We start from the raw sequence: 15,288 nt of genomic DNA, 5'->3' as shown, positions 1-15,288 counted from the left end.
AAAAAAAACAAAAACAAAAACAAAACAAAAAAAAACCCCAAAAAACCCCAAAAAAATCCATCTATGTACTTTTTTTCCTAATTAAATGTTACTTTGATCAATACCCTTTTAAATTCTAGTTGGAAGACTCCAATTATTAGCAGGAAAGTACATTCCTTCAAATATAACATTCCATATGTGTGTGTTTATTTGCATTTTTAAAGGGAGAATGAAGTACATTAGGACTCTGAGTTATCAGATGTTAAAGCTCCAATCTACAAACTCCTAAGGTACTCTGGTAAGTGAAATCAGATCCTTTGCTCTGTGTGGTTTTTCCAAACGAGTTTTAGGCTATCAAGATATGGAATAAATGGGAGCATGAATATAGGGGGGTTGCTTGTACGTGTTATTCAAAAAGTTGATCACTTCTCTAGGATTGCTTCCAAAAGCTTGTATCATTTCCCCCCCTCCCCACCAACCCCACAGGTTTTTCTAATCTTAAAATATATTCTCTATTTCCCAGCCATCTCACAATTAGTATATTTGCATCTGATTATTATTCCAGTATTACTTTCACAAACAAACAACATTTTGACATTGTCTTATAAATGTTTTAGGGCCAATGACAAGAGGAAACTTTTTTATATGTACTATCTACTTGTGTAGCTATGATATTTTATTAAAAATCCTTTCCTAGGATTTTTCCCCTCCTGAGGAGCTGGGAGCCTCAAGAAAGAAATGTAAACAATAACTGCTGCTGTGGAATGCAACAGGTGCATCTTCCATTGGTCCATGTGGATTTTTTTTCAATTGATGACCAATCACAGCCGCCTGTGCCGAGGCTGTGAGCAGTCACAGGATTTTGTTATACTTTCTATTCTATTCTTGTTCTTTGTAACCTGATCATTCTTTTCTGTTCTTTTAGTATAGTTTTAATGTAGTATTTTAGTATAATATGTAAGATAAATCACAACCTCCTGAGAAACACAGAGTCAAGCCTCATGTCTCCACACATGAGGTGTTCGCCTCAACATACTTGAAATACTATAATCTTGTTCTATGTTGGTCATTACATAACCAGTTTGTAACTGAGAATATTAGTCTCAGACAAAGACTACCCATGACACAAACACCGTGGGAAAAGAATTTGTAACAAAATGAAACACTAAATAAGGCCTTGAATAGCTTTATTGAAATCTGTATAAATAAACATGCGCATTTCAAATGTAAACCCAAGTGAACTCAAGTGCAGACAAAATTTTAACCTCTGTCATGCAGGAGGTTAGTTTACATTTAAAAAAAAAAAAAAAACCTCAAAGCAGCTTTAAAATACCAGGATGAAACACCAGTTTAATATCAAGGTATAAAGCAAAGCCATGTCCAACATATCTCATTTATATCCTGGTCAAATGCAATTTTTTAAACTTTTTAATGCTAACATAAATAAATAATTTACCAAAATGTGCACTCACAGAGTGAACTTTTATTTACAATACACAATTTATAACCTATTGTATTTGATTAGTTCAAGTGAAGAACATCATACTTTTTGCTTTTTTCTTTTTTAAATTTTAAACAGTGGGACACAAAGCAATTCTCCAGGTAGTAGATATGTGACATGTGCCCCCACATTTAAGAACCCCTCTCAAAGGCAGTATTGTATGCAAATCAACAATACATTCTTCCAACCAGATCAAAGGGAAAGCAGCAAATCAAAACATATTTCAAACTGTCACACTTATTTTGGCATCCTGGACCCCTGAACACAGTTAACTGAAATCCAACTTGGAGTTTGTATGCCTTATATACTGTACAGGTTCTGACTTGAACATGCAAATTCCAATTCTCTTATGAGTTACCTTTTCAGATACACTGTAAGGCTATGGTGAATTCCATCCGGAACACACAAAGAAAATTAACAGGCCTACCTTTAAACTGATTTTGTCAATTAACAATTTAAAGGCAGGTCATATTGAAAAAATTCTCAACTAAGCCTGATACACAGTCATTACTATGGATACAGAATACTATTAACTCTGACCTTAATACAGAGTAGTTTGCAAGCTGTCAAACTACAAAAACTGGGGAGAGAGAACTTATAGCACAATTTAAATTTTGGACTGTTATCAGATAAAAAAATTATGCATGTCTTAGAAGCAAGATAACAGGAATTATGTCTGCAGAGTAGATTCCAACAAGCAACAATGGATACTTACATTTAATTGAAAACCCTTTTTGTTAACGCAGCATGAAATCCAGAACCTGTTCCACAGCAGAAGTAAGATAAATGTAATATTCTGGATCTTCCACTATGTCACAAAAGGTTAAAACACCTTTTTCAAGCTATTTCTTCTATTGTGACCGAATTTAAAAAGAAGAAAAACAGGGAGGAAAAAAACCTTTTTGTTTCAAGAAAACTACTTTAGGCATTTATAACATCTTGTAGTCTGTTGGCAGCCTAAGGAACATGTATATATTCATCCAGAAACTAGACTTGGCAGTAGTATTCTTGCAGTACTAGGAAAGTAAATATAAGAAGTCCACAGATTTAATATTTTAGTTATTAATTCACATCCAAAACAAAAGAAAACATAATCCATCAGAACAGCAGCAGAAAACTTAAAAGGGGTTTATTTGTGATTTTCCTATATATATCTTGTGAATATGAGACTGTAAATGCATTAGAGACAATTTCTGTTTAAGTTTTTATTGTTTCACTTCAAGTACTGCACATGTTAAAATGTAATAAAGATTTACATTCTATTATCTGAAACTCCCCATCTCAGATTTTTATACTTAATTTGGTGGGCATTTTCACTCTTTCAATCCGTATCCCCAGTTAGAGAGTCTCTTTTATGGCTTCTAGTTCTTCCCATCAGTTAGTGTGCATACAGTTTTCATTTTCTATATCATTATCATTTTCATTGCTGTCTTCATCACTTTCTAGTGGGATGCCTGTGGCAGCTGAAGCACCTTGTTTAGTTTCCCGGTCAAGTGGGAAAAAGCCAGTTCCACTGATTGTGTCCTGTCTCTGGTAGAAGAGCACATACGCTGCTTTGGACTGTAAAAGAGGGCAGTACATTACATTCATGAGACATCACAGAAAACATTTACAATCCAGCTTACTAACTCTTTTCCTTTGCTTCAAGTATACACAGTAAAATTACAAAGAAATCCAGACTGTTTGTTACAGTTATTTTTGCATGTTGCAGCAGAGCATTTTTGGTTTCTACTGTCCTTTGAAAGAACACAAACTACTGCTTACAAATTTAACACAAGTTTCAAGGTTTACCCTTCATTTTTCCTGCCCTGACATGAAAACATCAACAATCCCAAATTTGGAAACATAAAAGATACTTGCCACTATCTGGTCCTCACTTGCAGTGGACACACTACTGTCATCAAAGTAGTACCATTTTCCATCGTCCTTATTTTTTGCAAAAGCAGTATCTAGGACAAAAAAGTAAAATGTCTCAGGACTTTGCATTTTCATAGATGTAATACAATTGGTTACTACAGTGTGTTACTGTCAAACACTTCATATTTAACTAACTAAACCTCACTATCACTACTAAACATCTTTAACTTTATTTAGCCAAGAGAGTTTAATCCCTAACATTTCCCTTCTAAAAACAACGTATACTGAAAAGGACAGTCAAAATACAATCCCTCAGTCATTTTTTCTCTCTGCTTTCAAGGAGAAGCACAATGAATGTGTTATGTTTTCTCTTTTCACAATATGCACAGCTAGAAGTATAAAAGAACCTACAATTAGCCTTGAAAACTCATTGCATACAGATTTTTGTGTTAAAATAGTTGTGAAAGCATTTTGAGGTAATGGAAAAAGAATTGTCCCTCAACTATTAAAAAGGACCATTGATTCAAAGTGATCAGTACCTCAATCAAATCAACATGGAAAGAAAAACTGACATCTAGAAAGACACTTGAAACAACTTACAATGCCCTCCTCCCATTCCTCCATAGTGGTTGGAGACAGCAATCAAGTTGTAGCGGCAAGGCCCTGCATTGGGATTAATAAGGAACTCTGACATGTCCAAGTCACTGTTAAAAAACAAAACAAAACAAAATCAAGCAAACAACAAAACCTAACCAAAACTCAGCCATGTTAATAGCATTTTTAAACCACAGTTTGGTGGTCTCAGAGCCCTTTACTTCATATGTCCTAGAAAAACACACCAGACTACTCTGCCAGTGCTTCTCTTTCACTCTGCTTGTTCCTGTTGCATTTCTCACAATCTTCCACATTTTTACATTATAACTATTTTGCAAAGTTTATACTTTTAACCCAGAAGCATTTTGTCATTAGTTTACTGGATCCTCTCATGGAAGCTGAGAACAAACCAATTTTATGTAATTGCAGTATTAAACATATACCCTAGTCATGATTTTATACTTCTAGCATCAAAATATTTGGATTTCTTACTTTATTGGAAAATCAACCAATGTATCCAACTTGTCCCTCATGTATCTGCTGTAGGAAAAGCGCTTCAGATGAACTACCAGTACGGGGGGCAGTGACCACAAGTCTAACTTCTTAGTAGCTTGCTGATGTTCTTTACAATTTGGACAATACCTAAAAGGAAAAACCATAAATTTTAAGTAACTGTAGTCCATATATACGTTAAAACACATTACCAAAGAGAAAGTCACATTCACAGGAGGAACTGAATGAGCAAAAAACACTCTTCATGTTCTGTTACTATTGCCATAGATATCCCTTCCAGTTTACAATGTGCAAGTGTGATTCCAGTGAAGCTCAACACGATTAACACAGAAGCAGCATCCCTCAATACTGGATTCTCATCTCCTACATCCCTGATCAGATCCCTGTATCCTTAGTTAAACCACAGCATTCTTGTATTTTATGAAAAAGAGATAAACTATTAAGAAACTAACAATCAAAAAAAGGCCAAAAATAGCAAACAATTGTGATTCTTTCAAGTTTCAATTTCCAAATTCATCCATGCACCACCCTATCCCATCTACCATCTAAAACCAGATTACAGTGATTCCTGGAATTAGGAAAAAGTCATTACTAGAAACTTACTTCCCTTCTTAGCAGGCAAGTATTGAACAGGCTGTGACTTAGAAATTTCTGTTCCCTGCAATGCATACTCGAATCTTTCAGCAACTAATGCTCAGGGAGGAAGGTAAGCAAGAATGGCAGAAACTCTTCTGTGAAGTAGTCTATGCATATTCTACACTTTGGCATCTAGCAAGTAAAAATCTAGGTGGGGAGGGCAAAGAAAAGAGATGAACCCTCATGAAAAGGCTGCACAAGTGTCTTCAAATAGCAACATCAGACAATGACAAAAAATTAGGAGAACTGTAAGGGCAGGCTGGAATTGAAAATCTGTTTTCCCAGTTGGCTTAGAATATGCAGAATACAAACAGTGCTAGACTAGGGATGATGAACTCCTGTACATTAGACTTGTGATAACCTAACAAATAAAGAGGAATGTGATTAATGACCTCCGGTGAGATGCATCTAGTAGCAGCTGCTTGACTTCTACAGTTGTATTTAGTAGTTAAAATACTCTGCTTAAAATGTGCTGCCAAAATGGAAGTGCTTCACACCATACTTGAGTTATATGGTATCTCAGTCTATCCAGTACTCTATAATCTAGCAAACCCAGAAAAAAAAAAAAAAGAGATTTTGTAAGTTAGCACCCTACCCTGCAAAAATATAGGAGAAACTCTGGTGACAATGTTTGGAGAGCTCCAAAACTTTTGGGTATCCACAGAAGAAAAACTGGCAGATTCTCTTTTCAAACTTAATTCTGAGCTTAAAGGCACTGATTAAAGATTATCTGCTAAAAAACCCCTGAGAAAAAAAGGATCTTATGGGAACATACTATAATTACGAATATTCAGATATGATTGCAAATTATAATTTGGAAGAACCATGAATAGAAGTCTCTGCCAAAAACCTAACGGCTAGAACATGAATTCGAGGGTTTCTATTGACTACAGACATCCCCCACCCCATAAACTTGCTGTTTACACACATCCCTATTTCATGTATCAATGCAAGGCAGGTTATGTATTTGCACAAGGAAACTACAGTATGCACCAACCTCTCTCATCTCAGAAAGGAGTATTTGTTTAAACAACTACACTGAATTTGTCACAATATTATTCATTCACTATCCATCAAAGTTCATAGACTAGAGCACCTAAAGTATAAATCCTTCCTCCTATCTGTGAATGCATTAAATGTGTTCCTTACAAATATAACCTTCTGTACATGGTAAAAATTTTGGTTAAGTAATGGATCAAAACAAAAAGCATTTTGAGAATTTTCAACAATGTTTGAAATAACAAGATTTAAAATACCATTAATAAATCAGTTACTGATCTCTATGTTCAAGTGTGGTTTTGATTAATTTTGAGAAACAGACCACAGAATATAATTTTAATTTTTTGTGCTTACCAAGGGTCTTCAGCACCTAGTTTTTCCTTTGTTGTGAAGAGCTCAATGCAGTCTTTTAATTTCACAAAAGGCTTTTTGGGAGGCTTATATTCCACACTTTCATGTTTTTCAAAATCCTAAAGAGAAGTATTTCTTGAGTTAAGAGAACAAATGAAACAAAACTCATTTTAGTGATGTCGTCTTACTATAAACAGTAACTACAAAGCTCCTATATATGGAAAAATTGATCAGAAACCATTCAAGTAAAAAGTTTCCTCAGCTTCATAATTACTTTCCAGTTCATAAGCCTCAGACTTGCTAATTACTTGGATGTATATATGAAGTTTATTTACGACAACATTATTTAATAAGAAGGACACGAAAAAAAGATACAGTTGTTTCTTCTTGTGGAGACTTACAATCTCGTATGTCACACTAGTTAAGTTGCATTTTTTATGTTTAGTTTTTATTTGTGCTGGAAAAGGGAGCAACATAAACAGCTTACCTCTGCTGCACTATCATCAAAGTATCTCTTCTTCAATTCAGGATCCCAATCCAAAGCAAGGAAAGATCTTTCTAAGATTTAAAAAAATGTTTTCTCTTAATATTATTTCCTGCTTTACATGAAATTGTATTAACTTTGGTATAACAAATTCATTACAAAAAATTGAAGCATATAAAATTTCTGTATTTCAAAAAGTCAACTGTAATAAAAAATCAGTTATTTATCAGAATTTACTATTAAAAAAAAACAAACAACCAAACAGCACACAAAGAAAACACACAAACAACAAATATACCGAACAGCACACAAAGAAAATGAAATGTGAGAGTCAGAAAAGAGTCTCAGAACCAAATATTGTCCACTCTTGCTCCCTGTGACTTACCATCAAGCCTAGGTTGCCTATCATCAAATCTAATATGCCTGGTATCATCTTTGATGTAGTTTATGTCAGTACTGCCTAAATTATTGAACTGGAATGTAAACAATCGCTTCTTGTGTCCCGTGAGTGGTTGACCTTTGCAAGTATCCTCAGTACACAATCCATTTTCAGAGTCATTGTCACCCCCAACTGAATCTTCTGATTGGCTGTTTTCATTCTCTGAGGGAAGTTCCTGATCCTGGCTGGATTCATCATCTTGCTCATCTGTCTCCATTTCACCTTAAGCAATTGGAAGAATAAAGAGGAAGAAATGAGACAGAATGACAGTAATTGAAAAACACTAGAGACTTAACTTCCATTTCAAATTCAATACCAAATACTAAAAAAGTTTAGATATTCCAGTCTTACTTGGAGATCCTTCTTCATGTATTCCATTTGGGCCATTACCATTGATACCATGGTCCTTACAGCAATGCAGGGAACCTTCAGTGTCTTCACTTTCAGTACATGTTTTTACATAGCGGCTAAATGTAACAAATGAAAGCAACAGTTAGAAGCAATGGATTGTTAAACAATTTTCATTGTTCAAACTAGTAATTAAATTATCTCAAGTCCTTGCTACTGCACTGTATTTCTGCACTCCTTTCTGATTTACTCAGTTTATCAGTTTTATTGCCAAACGTGTCTAGTGTTACAAGCACACAGGAAAACCTGCTCATATGTGACTGTGTATTTTTGGCAGCTGTTTGGTCTGAGACAACTTGATTCTTAGTCTCACTCTCTGTTTGCCCAGTATTGAGTTTTTAAACTGCTCATTAACCATATTACAGAGAAAGTTACATCAACAGAGAAAGAAGCATAAATTTAAATTGGAGGTTATATGATTCTAATTTCTTCTATATAATAACACTAATTCTAGTCTAGTTTCAGAAAGTGTCTACCATGTACTTTTACAACAAAAATTAGTGCATAAACTTGAACAGTAGATACAGGAAGTATAACCATAGCAGAATAACTGGAAAACATTTCCACTTCACCAAGACCTAACAAACAGCTAAGCACACAAGAGAATTATTTAGTAATACAGATTGACTCTCTACTGTCTTCTCATATAGTTTTTGGATGAGGTCACGCTAACAAAAAAAACCAAATTAAAATCCACATTAGCGGCTAAACTTTATATTTAATATTCAACAGAAAGCAAATACAAGTACGCAAATCTAATCAGTATGGTAGAAATACACATGAAAGTACATGCCTACTGACTCCAACTATTAGCATTATTCTTAAACTATTTTTTCTTTTAAAAATTAACTTACCACATTCGTAGCAGCAGCAGATTATACAGTTTATCTTCAGTATTGTTTCTAGGCACTGCTATGAGAAAAGGTTGACCAAATAGTAAAGAACCACTATGGCTGTAGCTAGTGTGCCTGCACTTTTCCCTTAAACAAACAGGAATTATGACTTGTTCCGTATCTTCTGTTCTATTGATAGCAATTTCAAATCTAGAAGAAAAACCATCAGAAATACAAAGAACAATGGTCATGGAAAAGGCTACAAAGGGGAAAAATAAAAAAAATATTTCCTGCCAGTTTGATCTTTATCTGGTGTCTAGGTTTTAATCTCTTGCAAATAACTAAACAAATTGCAAAGAGACATGAAGCACACTATCTACACTTACACATAAATGTCATCACGTTCCATAATACTACTCAGATTTTCATCCATGCCAAATATCCTGTGGAACCTGTGATTGTATATATCAGTAACAATCATCTGAAAAGAAAATGGAGTAGACATTGTTAAATCAGGTTAATACACATTAAAATGCTATTTTTGTTGTGCTTTATTTAAGAGATCACTCCTACCTTATCTGCAGCAACACCAGACAAAGCTGACAATGCTGTGCAAAGATCCAATATATTTCCAATTTTGGGAACAACTACTTTGTACTAAAAAGGAAAATATAATATAAATGTCTTAAGAGAACAAATATACATGAGGGAAAAAGCCCAAATAACACATGTCCAGCAAACTTCACATATTTCTTTCATATTTTTGAAACTTAAGGTGTAAAACATGTAGATCAACTAACATAAATTCCAAAAGCTGCATAAAATGTAGCAGTTATATGCACAACTTTACAAATACACATACACTGAATATTCGATTTATTAGTTTATACAATGTTGTTTTAATGTTGTTTTACTTTTTCAGTAAGAAGACTAACAGTACAAATTACTTAAGATTTGCATTTCAACAGTATCTTCTTATTTAAGCATTTAAATAGTATACATGCTATCAGAAAGAATATTCAATCTGGAATACAACACAAGTTGTTTATGAAGTATTACTAGGAAAAAAGCAATGGCAGGCAACAGATTCTCATTTCACATGCAGAGAGAAAACTTGATTTAAAGTCAAAGAAAACCTCTCTGTGGCTTCCCTTATGTAGAGCTTGTGAAGTTTGTAGTAAAACTCCACACAAAACTCTTACCTGTTACTTGCATAATAAAGACAGGATTAATTAGAAAAGAAGGTATTATTAACTCTGTAATCAATTGCCAAGCATTGCTGCTATATCCTTAAGTTTTATAATCATTTAGATTCACAAGAACTCTGATGAACTGGTACTCTTCCCAAACTTAATTCCAGCACAACCATCTCACATAATGAGTCGCGTTCAACTACTTCAGAAGTTTTCAACTACTTTTTGTTCCCTGTGCAACTACTGTGCATCCCCTATTTTCACAATTAAATTTCTAACAGGCTCACCTCCCATCAGATAACATGCCTCCCTTCACCTTCAAATCCTCAACTCATATTGCCTTTGAGAACACTCTTTTCTCCCACTTCCTTCTTATGGTACTGATTTCAGGTGTCAGAGAATTTCTGAATGCCTGCATAACTGCCTGTGTTTTATTTTTTTCACCTATCCTCACTTAACTGTATAAGGTACAGCTAGAACCATTTAATAATGACATGGTTATGATAACCTTATGTACATTTTTTCACGACATTCTAAGGTATGTAATATTATCCCCTTCCTAAAAAATGGCAAAAGGGATACTCTTCACAAAGAAATCTCATCTGAAATTTTTTGACTATGAGGGGAGAGCACATTTGAGACTACCCAATATATTTAGACATGGGGTTTTTTTGCATCACTTATTACAAATATTTGCCTTTTGTGATTAAGAAACCAAGAAATTAAGTCTTACAGATTAAGTATAAATATTTTTATAAATACAAAAATTCACCACAGCGGCTCTCAAAAAATTATGTCAGCATATATATTTTAAAGATTAAAAAGCCCTAGTAACACAACCATAAAGAAATTACCAATTCTTTCTTGAAACTGTACAAGGTATGTACAGTCTTCCTCAGGTATGTATCGTCTCCCCCACTTTCCTAAGTGAGACTTCAGAACACATGCCAGAAAAATAAAGCTTGTTGGATTTGCTTATAAATTTGCACTGTGTAAAGGAACTTGGGTTCATTGTTAATGCCTCACTGAATCAAAGTGTTTGTATGTAAATTAAGCTGCTTACCTGCATAGGCTTTGCAAGAGGATCCATTCTAACTAAATAAACTTCCAAAGTGCGTTCTTTTTTCATGGGTAATGGAAGTGTCAAGTAACAAAAGGGATCAAAGGTTACAGATATCTTAGCACATTCAGGACAAACTAGGGTAGATTTAAAAAGGCCATGAAATATATCTACAATGATGGAATCATTTCTCTTTAAATGGTTTTCCCAGGCTTCTTCAGCAACCACCTGTAAACAAAGCATGATCTGGATTATGACAAAGTAGTAGGAAAGGAATAGTGAGAATTAGTAGTAAAAATCCTTGACAGAACATTTTCAGTAACCATCTAAACACAGAAATGTCACTCCAATGAACCCGTAAGGAATGTTACTACTATCAGGTTTGCAGGTTAGAAGATGTATGCTTTTCCTAGGACAGAGATCCTGTCACTGGTATTACACAGTCTGAGGATGACGTTCAAGAAGCTTGGGGGAAGACAAAAAGCAGATAAACCTAAAAATTCCATCTGAATTAACTCATACTCATAACAAAACAAGAGTTTCCCTAAAGTAAGAGTACTTGAGAGAGACAGAATGCTGCATACTGTACATATAAAAATAAAAGAACAACAGAACAGGAGTTGTTTTTTCAACTGAACTCAGCATGGAATTGAACAAGAAAGATGATCTTAATGAAGACTTAAAAAAAGGCCTTACCATCACCCCATCCCCCCTCATTATCTTAAAAATAAATACAAATTTACACAGTTTGTCAAGATGCCAATTTTAAAGTTTTGTCCTATTTTCTGAAATGTCTTCCAGAAAAAGCCCCACATAATCAGTTTCCCAACCTTCTGGTGCATAATCATGTAGAAGTATCTTACAGCATACAACTTTGACTAAAATGAAGATGATCTGCTCCAAAACCCCTACCTTATCTGGTCTCCCATCTGCATCCTTTAATTGAATATAAGGCTTTTTCCTAATTCTATTCAAATCCTCATGTAAACCATCCAAGAGAAAAGCCAGTAACTCTTGACAATCTTGTTGCTGATAACCAGAAAATTGTGGTGCAAATCGTCCCACTTGTGTCTAAAAAACATAAATGCAAAACACTCCTGATACCTTAACTGTTAAAAAGTAGATATTTCTGAGATGCTATAGCAGCATATTGAAAGGGTAAAATTTATAGTTATAAAAGGTAAGCTTTTCAATGGAGACAGGAAGTCAAAACTAATTCTCAAAGACCAAAGCACAAGGACAGGTGACACCTACTCAAATATACATCCAAGTGTTTTACCAGTTCAATGAATGAACTGCATATTGAGAAACAGTACTTCAAATTCTTTTTTTTTTGCATATTTCTCCAAGTTTTACACACGTAGAAGTACAAAACCAAAACTGACATGTACATTCAATGTAATTTCCTTACTGACCTTAAATGCTCTCGGGGTAACATAGCTGTATTTTCCTGACCACATTTGCTTGATAAGCTCAGCATAAGATTTTGCTATTTCACCTCGCATTCCTAAAGGATTGTCAAAATTCAGCTCTTCTTGGTATTTATCATTGAGGAAGTACTCTGTAAGAGGAGGTGTGTTGCTCAGACACTGCAAAAAATAATACAGAATTTTTAGAACAGTGATTTGAATCAGTTCTAAACAAAGAATGTTTTCATTTTGTTAAAGCAGCCATGAATTGTAATGTCTAGTGCCTGGAAGGAAAAGAGAAAAAGCCCTAAACAATCTTTTCCAGAAACAAATAACGGCTTTAAACCAAGACTGGGTACAGCTGTCATTACAAGTTACGCACAGATAATATCTGTCAAGAGCTTTACCTCAAAATTTATAAAACACAGTAGTCCAAACAACCACAGCATGACAACATAATTTGCATCAAGATTTAAAACAAACAAAACAAGGTGTTTCTTGAGACACAAATGGCTTTATGAAACTTGTTGCTGGAAGTTGTAATAGACCCACAAAGTGGAGAGTGCTTACATGTTTGGAAGAGAGAGGCAACAGGGCTTATTACTTCAAATTGTAGCATATTCAGAGCAACATTTGGAAAAAGATTTCTTTTGGCAGGTGAGGGAAGGTGAGGATGCTTGGCCTTTTTCCTCTCTTTGTTAATATCAGCTTATGGATGCTGTTGGAGACAGCAATCTATGCTAGAGGGACTAGACTTTGAATCACAGTGCTATAGCCCTTGCTACGTTCATTTAAATCTTGTGATGCCGTTTAGAGCTGAAATTAGTCCAAGGAAAGCAAGGACCTTGTTTTAGATTTACTGATAAACTGTACCAGTTTGTCTCTTCTCTCAGCATTTGGAGACAGCAGGGTATAATCACTGCAGTATGATTTGTAATTTCACTTTAAATTTTTGTGCGCTTCTCTTCATAATCCTTTAAACATAAACATTTCCATCACTCAGGAATAATTCCCATGCCATGCCTTCACATATATTTTTAAGAGTTTGGTCATTAAATATTGTAATCTTTTCTGCATTCTTTCCTTTATTAAAAAATTTGAGGAAAGGTCAAGTATTTCACCTGTCTCGTCTGCCTCTCTGTAAACAAGGGGAAGAGCTCCACTTATGCTATTGCATAAGATACAAGAATTAGACTGGAAGAATTGCAACTTTATTGAGCAGGGCAAAAAAAGTTATTCCTATGTCTGCCTATCATACCTGTGCAATATTACAAAGCAAAACCAGTCACATGCTGTAGGGAGTTGAGTTTCATGCCTATATCAAACTCCTTCCTTTCTCTTCCTCCTCACCTAAAGCTTTCAGGATCTGTCAACACTGCAAAAAAAAATTCCTGGTATTACAGACACTTTTGGACACTCAGGGTTGAAGAAATCTCATTTTTCTCATGCTATATGGCAAAGAGCTTTTACTTCCAGTAGTGGTGATCCCAACTCCCCCTACCTCGCAGATGTGTTGTCTTCTGGATTATTTTTGGGCTGATTTAGGAGATGAAATCAGTTCAACTGTTCAGTTTAGTGTGAGGAATGTCCAACACAAGGAAGTAAATAATGCAAAAATAGTACATTTTTCTACAGGTCTTTCTGTTAGTCAAGCATTATACAATGTCCTGACAATGCGGAGTCCATAACAAAAATAATTCACCAGTTTCTAGTTTTCACCTGATAAACTGATTTTGTCACTTTCTCAGAATATTAATTAATATTTGTAGTACAAGTCAGGAAAATTACTACAGATAGCTTCCCCTTTTCCTTTAACAGTGTCCACATTACAACGTAAGATGACACAGATGGTAGTACTGGAATGCACAAATATCTACCTCAACACAGCAAGTTTTGAGGTACAGAGCTGACATATTTTTCTAAAATACCAGACACCAAAATTTTTAAAAGAGTAGCTTCTAGAGAAGCTAATAAAGTTGGCCATACATGCATTGATCTTTTCAATGTAACTGACAAAGATAAATAATTACAAACATGTTTACTCTTTGAAAAGGCTGACAATGGAGAATTATTTAAGATCATGATTAAAGTCAGAGGAAAAAAAACATCCAGAAACCAATTTGAAGGGAATCCTACATTCTTATTTTCTCATGTCATATGTTGTAGGTTATCAAGAAAGCTTTATGGAAATTGTCTATTAAAACCAAGACAATCTACTGGATAGTAAAGTTACCAGACTTATATGTCCCGTTCAACCTAGTGATTGGGGGTTTTCTGTTTGTTTCAAAACACAGACAATAAGTAAACTAAAAGTATAACAAAAGGTGAAGGATAATAACAGCCAAAATAGGCAAACAAATACAGTAAAACTATGGAAAACTGTTTGTGAACTAAAGCGGTAACAGAATGTCTCTTCATTTCAGGTACTACTGTCTCTGCAAGTTTTCTTTAACCAACAAAATTTCTGTAAAGTTCTCTGAACCTGAACTGGTCATTTGAAAAGATCATGGAAGTACAGAACAAAAGGCAGAAACTCCAAGAGACAAACCACAGGAGAGAAGGTTAAACTTCAGCATGACAAAGGTTAACACTGAAATCATACTTCCATGTTATGTATTAATAACCTGGAAAAAAAGTCATTAAGATACACAGGAAAATGGAAAAGAAATCATTATTTTTAGTGTTATGTACACAAGCACATATATACAGACCTCTCAATGCTGTAGCCTCACTGGAATACTGTGTACAATACCAGCCCATGATAATGATTCCAAGTCTACCTGTCCTATGAAACCTTCATACAAGGGGGAAATATAATAATAAAAATAGTAAAGTCATACTCTTCTAAATCTGTGTAGTTTAAGTATGGAATAATTCTGATATAAGAGTTTGCATGGATTTAATTGATAGAAAGAAAAAAAAAGAAAAAAGAAAGCAGAGGCCACCAAGACTGTCAGTGGCCTAGAAGCACCTGTCCTGTGAGAAAAGACTGAAGCATCAGGTTTTGTTCAGGCTTCAGAAGAGAGTATTTG

At 34.6% G+C, this 15,288-nt stretch overlaps 1 protein-coding gene across 4 annotated transcripts in view; it reads right to left on the bottom strand.

Moving 5' to 3' along the window:
- Nucleotides 1-1,149: 1,149 nt before the first annotated feature.
- Nucleotides 1,150-15,288, bottom strand: part of USP15 (ubiquitin specific peptidase 15) — a 55,297-nt gene continuing 41,158 nt past the window's right edge. For 3 of the 4 annotated variants that reach the window (XM_041465475.1, XM_041465477.1, XM_041465478.1), the window contains 14 exons: nt 12,263-12,436; nt 11,760-11,918; nt 10,851-11,075; nt 9,168-9,251; nt 8,981-9,075; nt 8,616-8,804; nt 7,705-7,820; nt 7,300-7,575; nt 6,918-6,988; nt 6,434-6,549; nt 4,424-4,573; nt 3,938-4,041; nt 3,341-3,429; nt 1,150-3,040 (listed from right to left, as the gene is read on the bottom strand). In XM_041465475.1, the coding sequence (XP_041321409.1) occupies nt 2,855-3,040; nt 3,341-3,429; nt 3,938-4,041; nt 4,424-4,573; nt 6,434-6,549; nt 6,918-6,988; nt 7,300-7,575; nt 7,705-7,820; nt 8,616-8,804; nt 8,981-9,075; nt 9,168-9,251; nt 10,851-11,075; nt 11,760-11,918; nt 12,263-12,436 (2,034 nt within the window). In that variant the 3' untranslated portion in view covers nt 1,150-2,854. Of the gene's footprint in view, nt 3,041-3,340; nt 3,430-3,937; nt 4,042-4,423; nt 4,574-6,433; nt 6,566-6,917; nt 6,989-7,299; nt 7,576-7,704; nt 7,821-8,615; nt 8,805-8,980; nt 9,076-9,167; nt 9,252-10,850; nt 11,076-11,759; nt 11,919-12,262; nt 12,437-15,288 lie in introns of those variants that run through there. The other variant, XM_041465479.1, reaches the window with a different exon arrangement.

The sequence above is a fragment of the Pyrgilauda ruficollis genome, unplaced genomic scaffold (assembly GCF_017590135.1).
Source record: "Pyrgilauda ruficollis isolate IOZ18807 unplaced genomic scaffold, ASM1759013v1 scaffold19, whole genome shotgun sequence".
NCBI classification, from domain to species: Eukaryota; Metazoa; Chordata; class Aves; order Passeriformes; family Passeridae; genus Pyrgilauda; species Pyrgilauda ruficollis.
The sequence above is the reverse complement of the archived record's forward strand: the minus strand, read 5'-3'. Positions and strand labels throughout refer to the sequence as shown.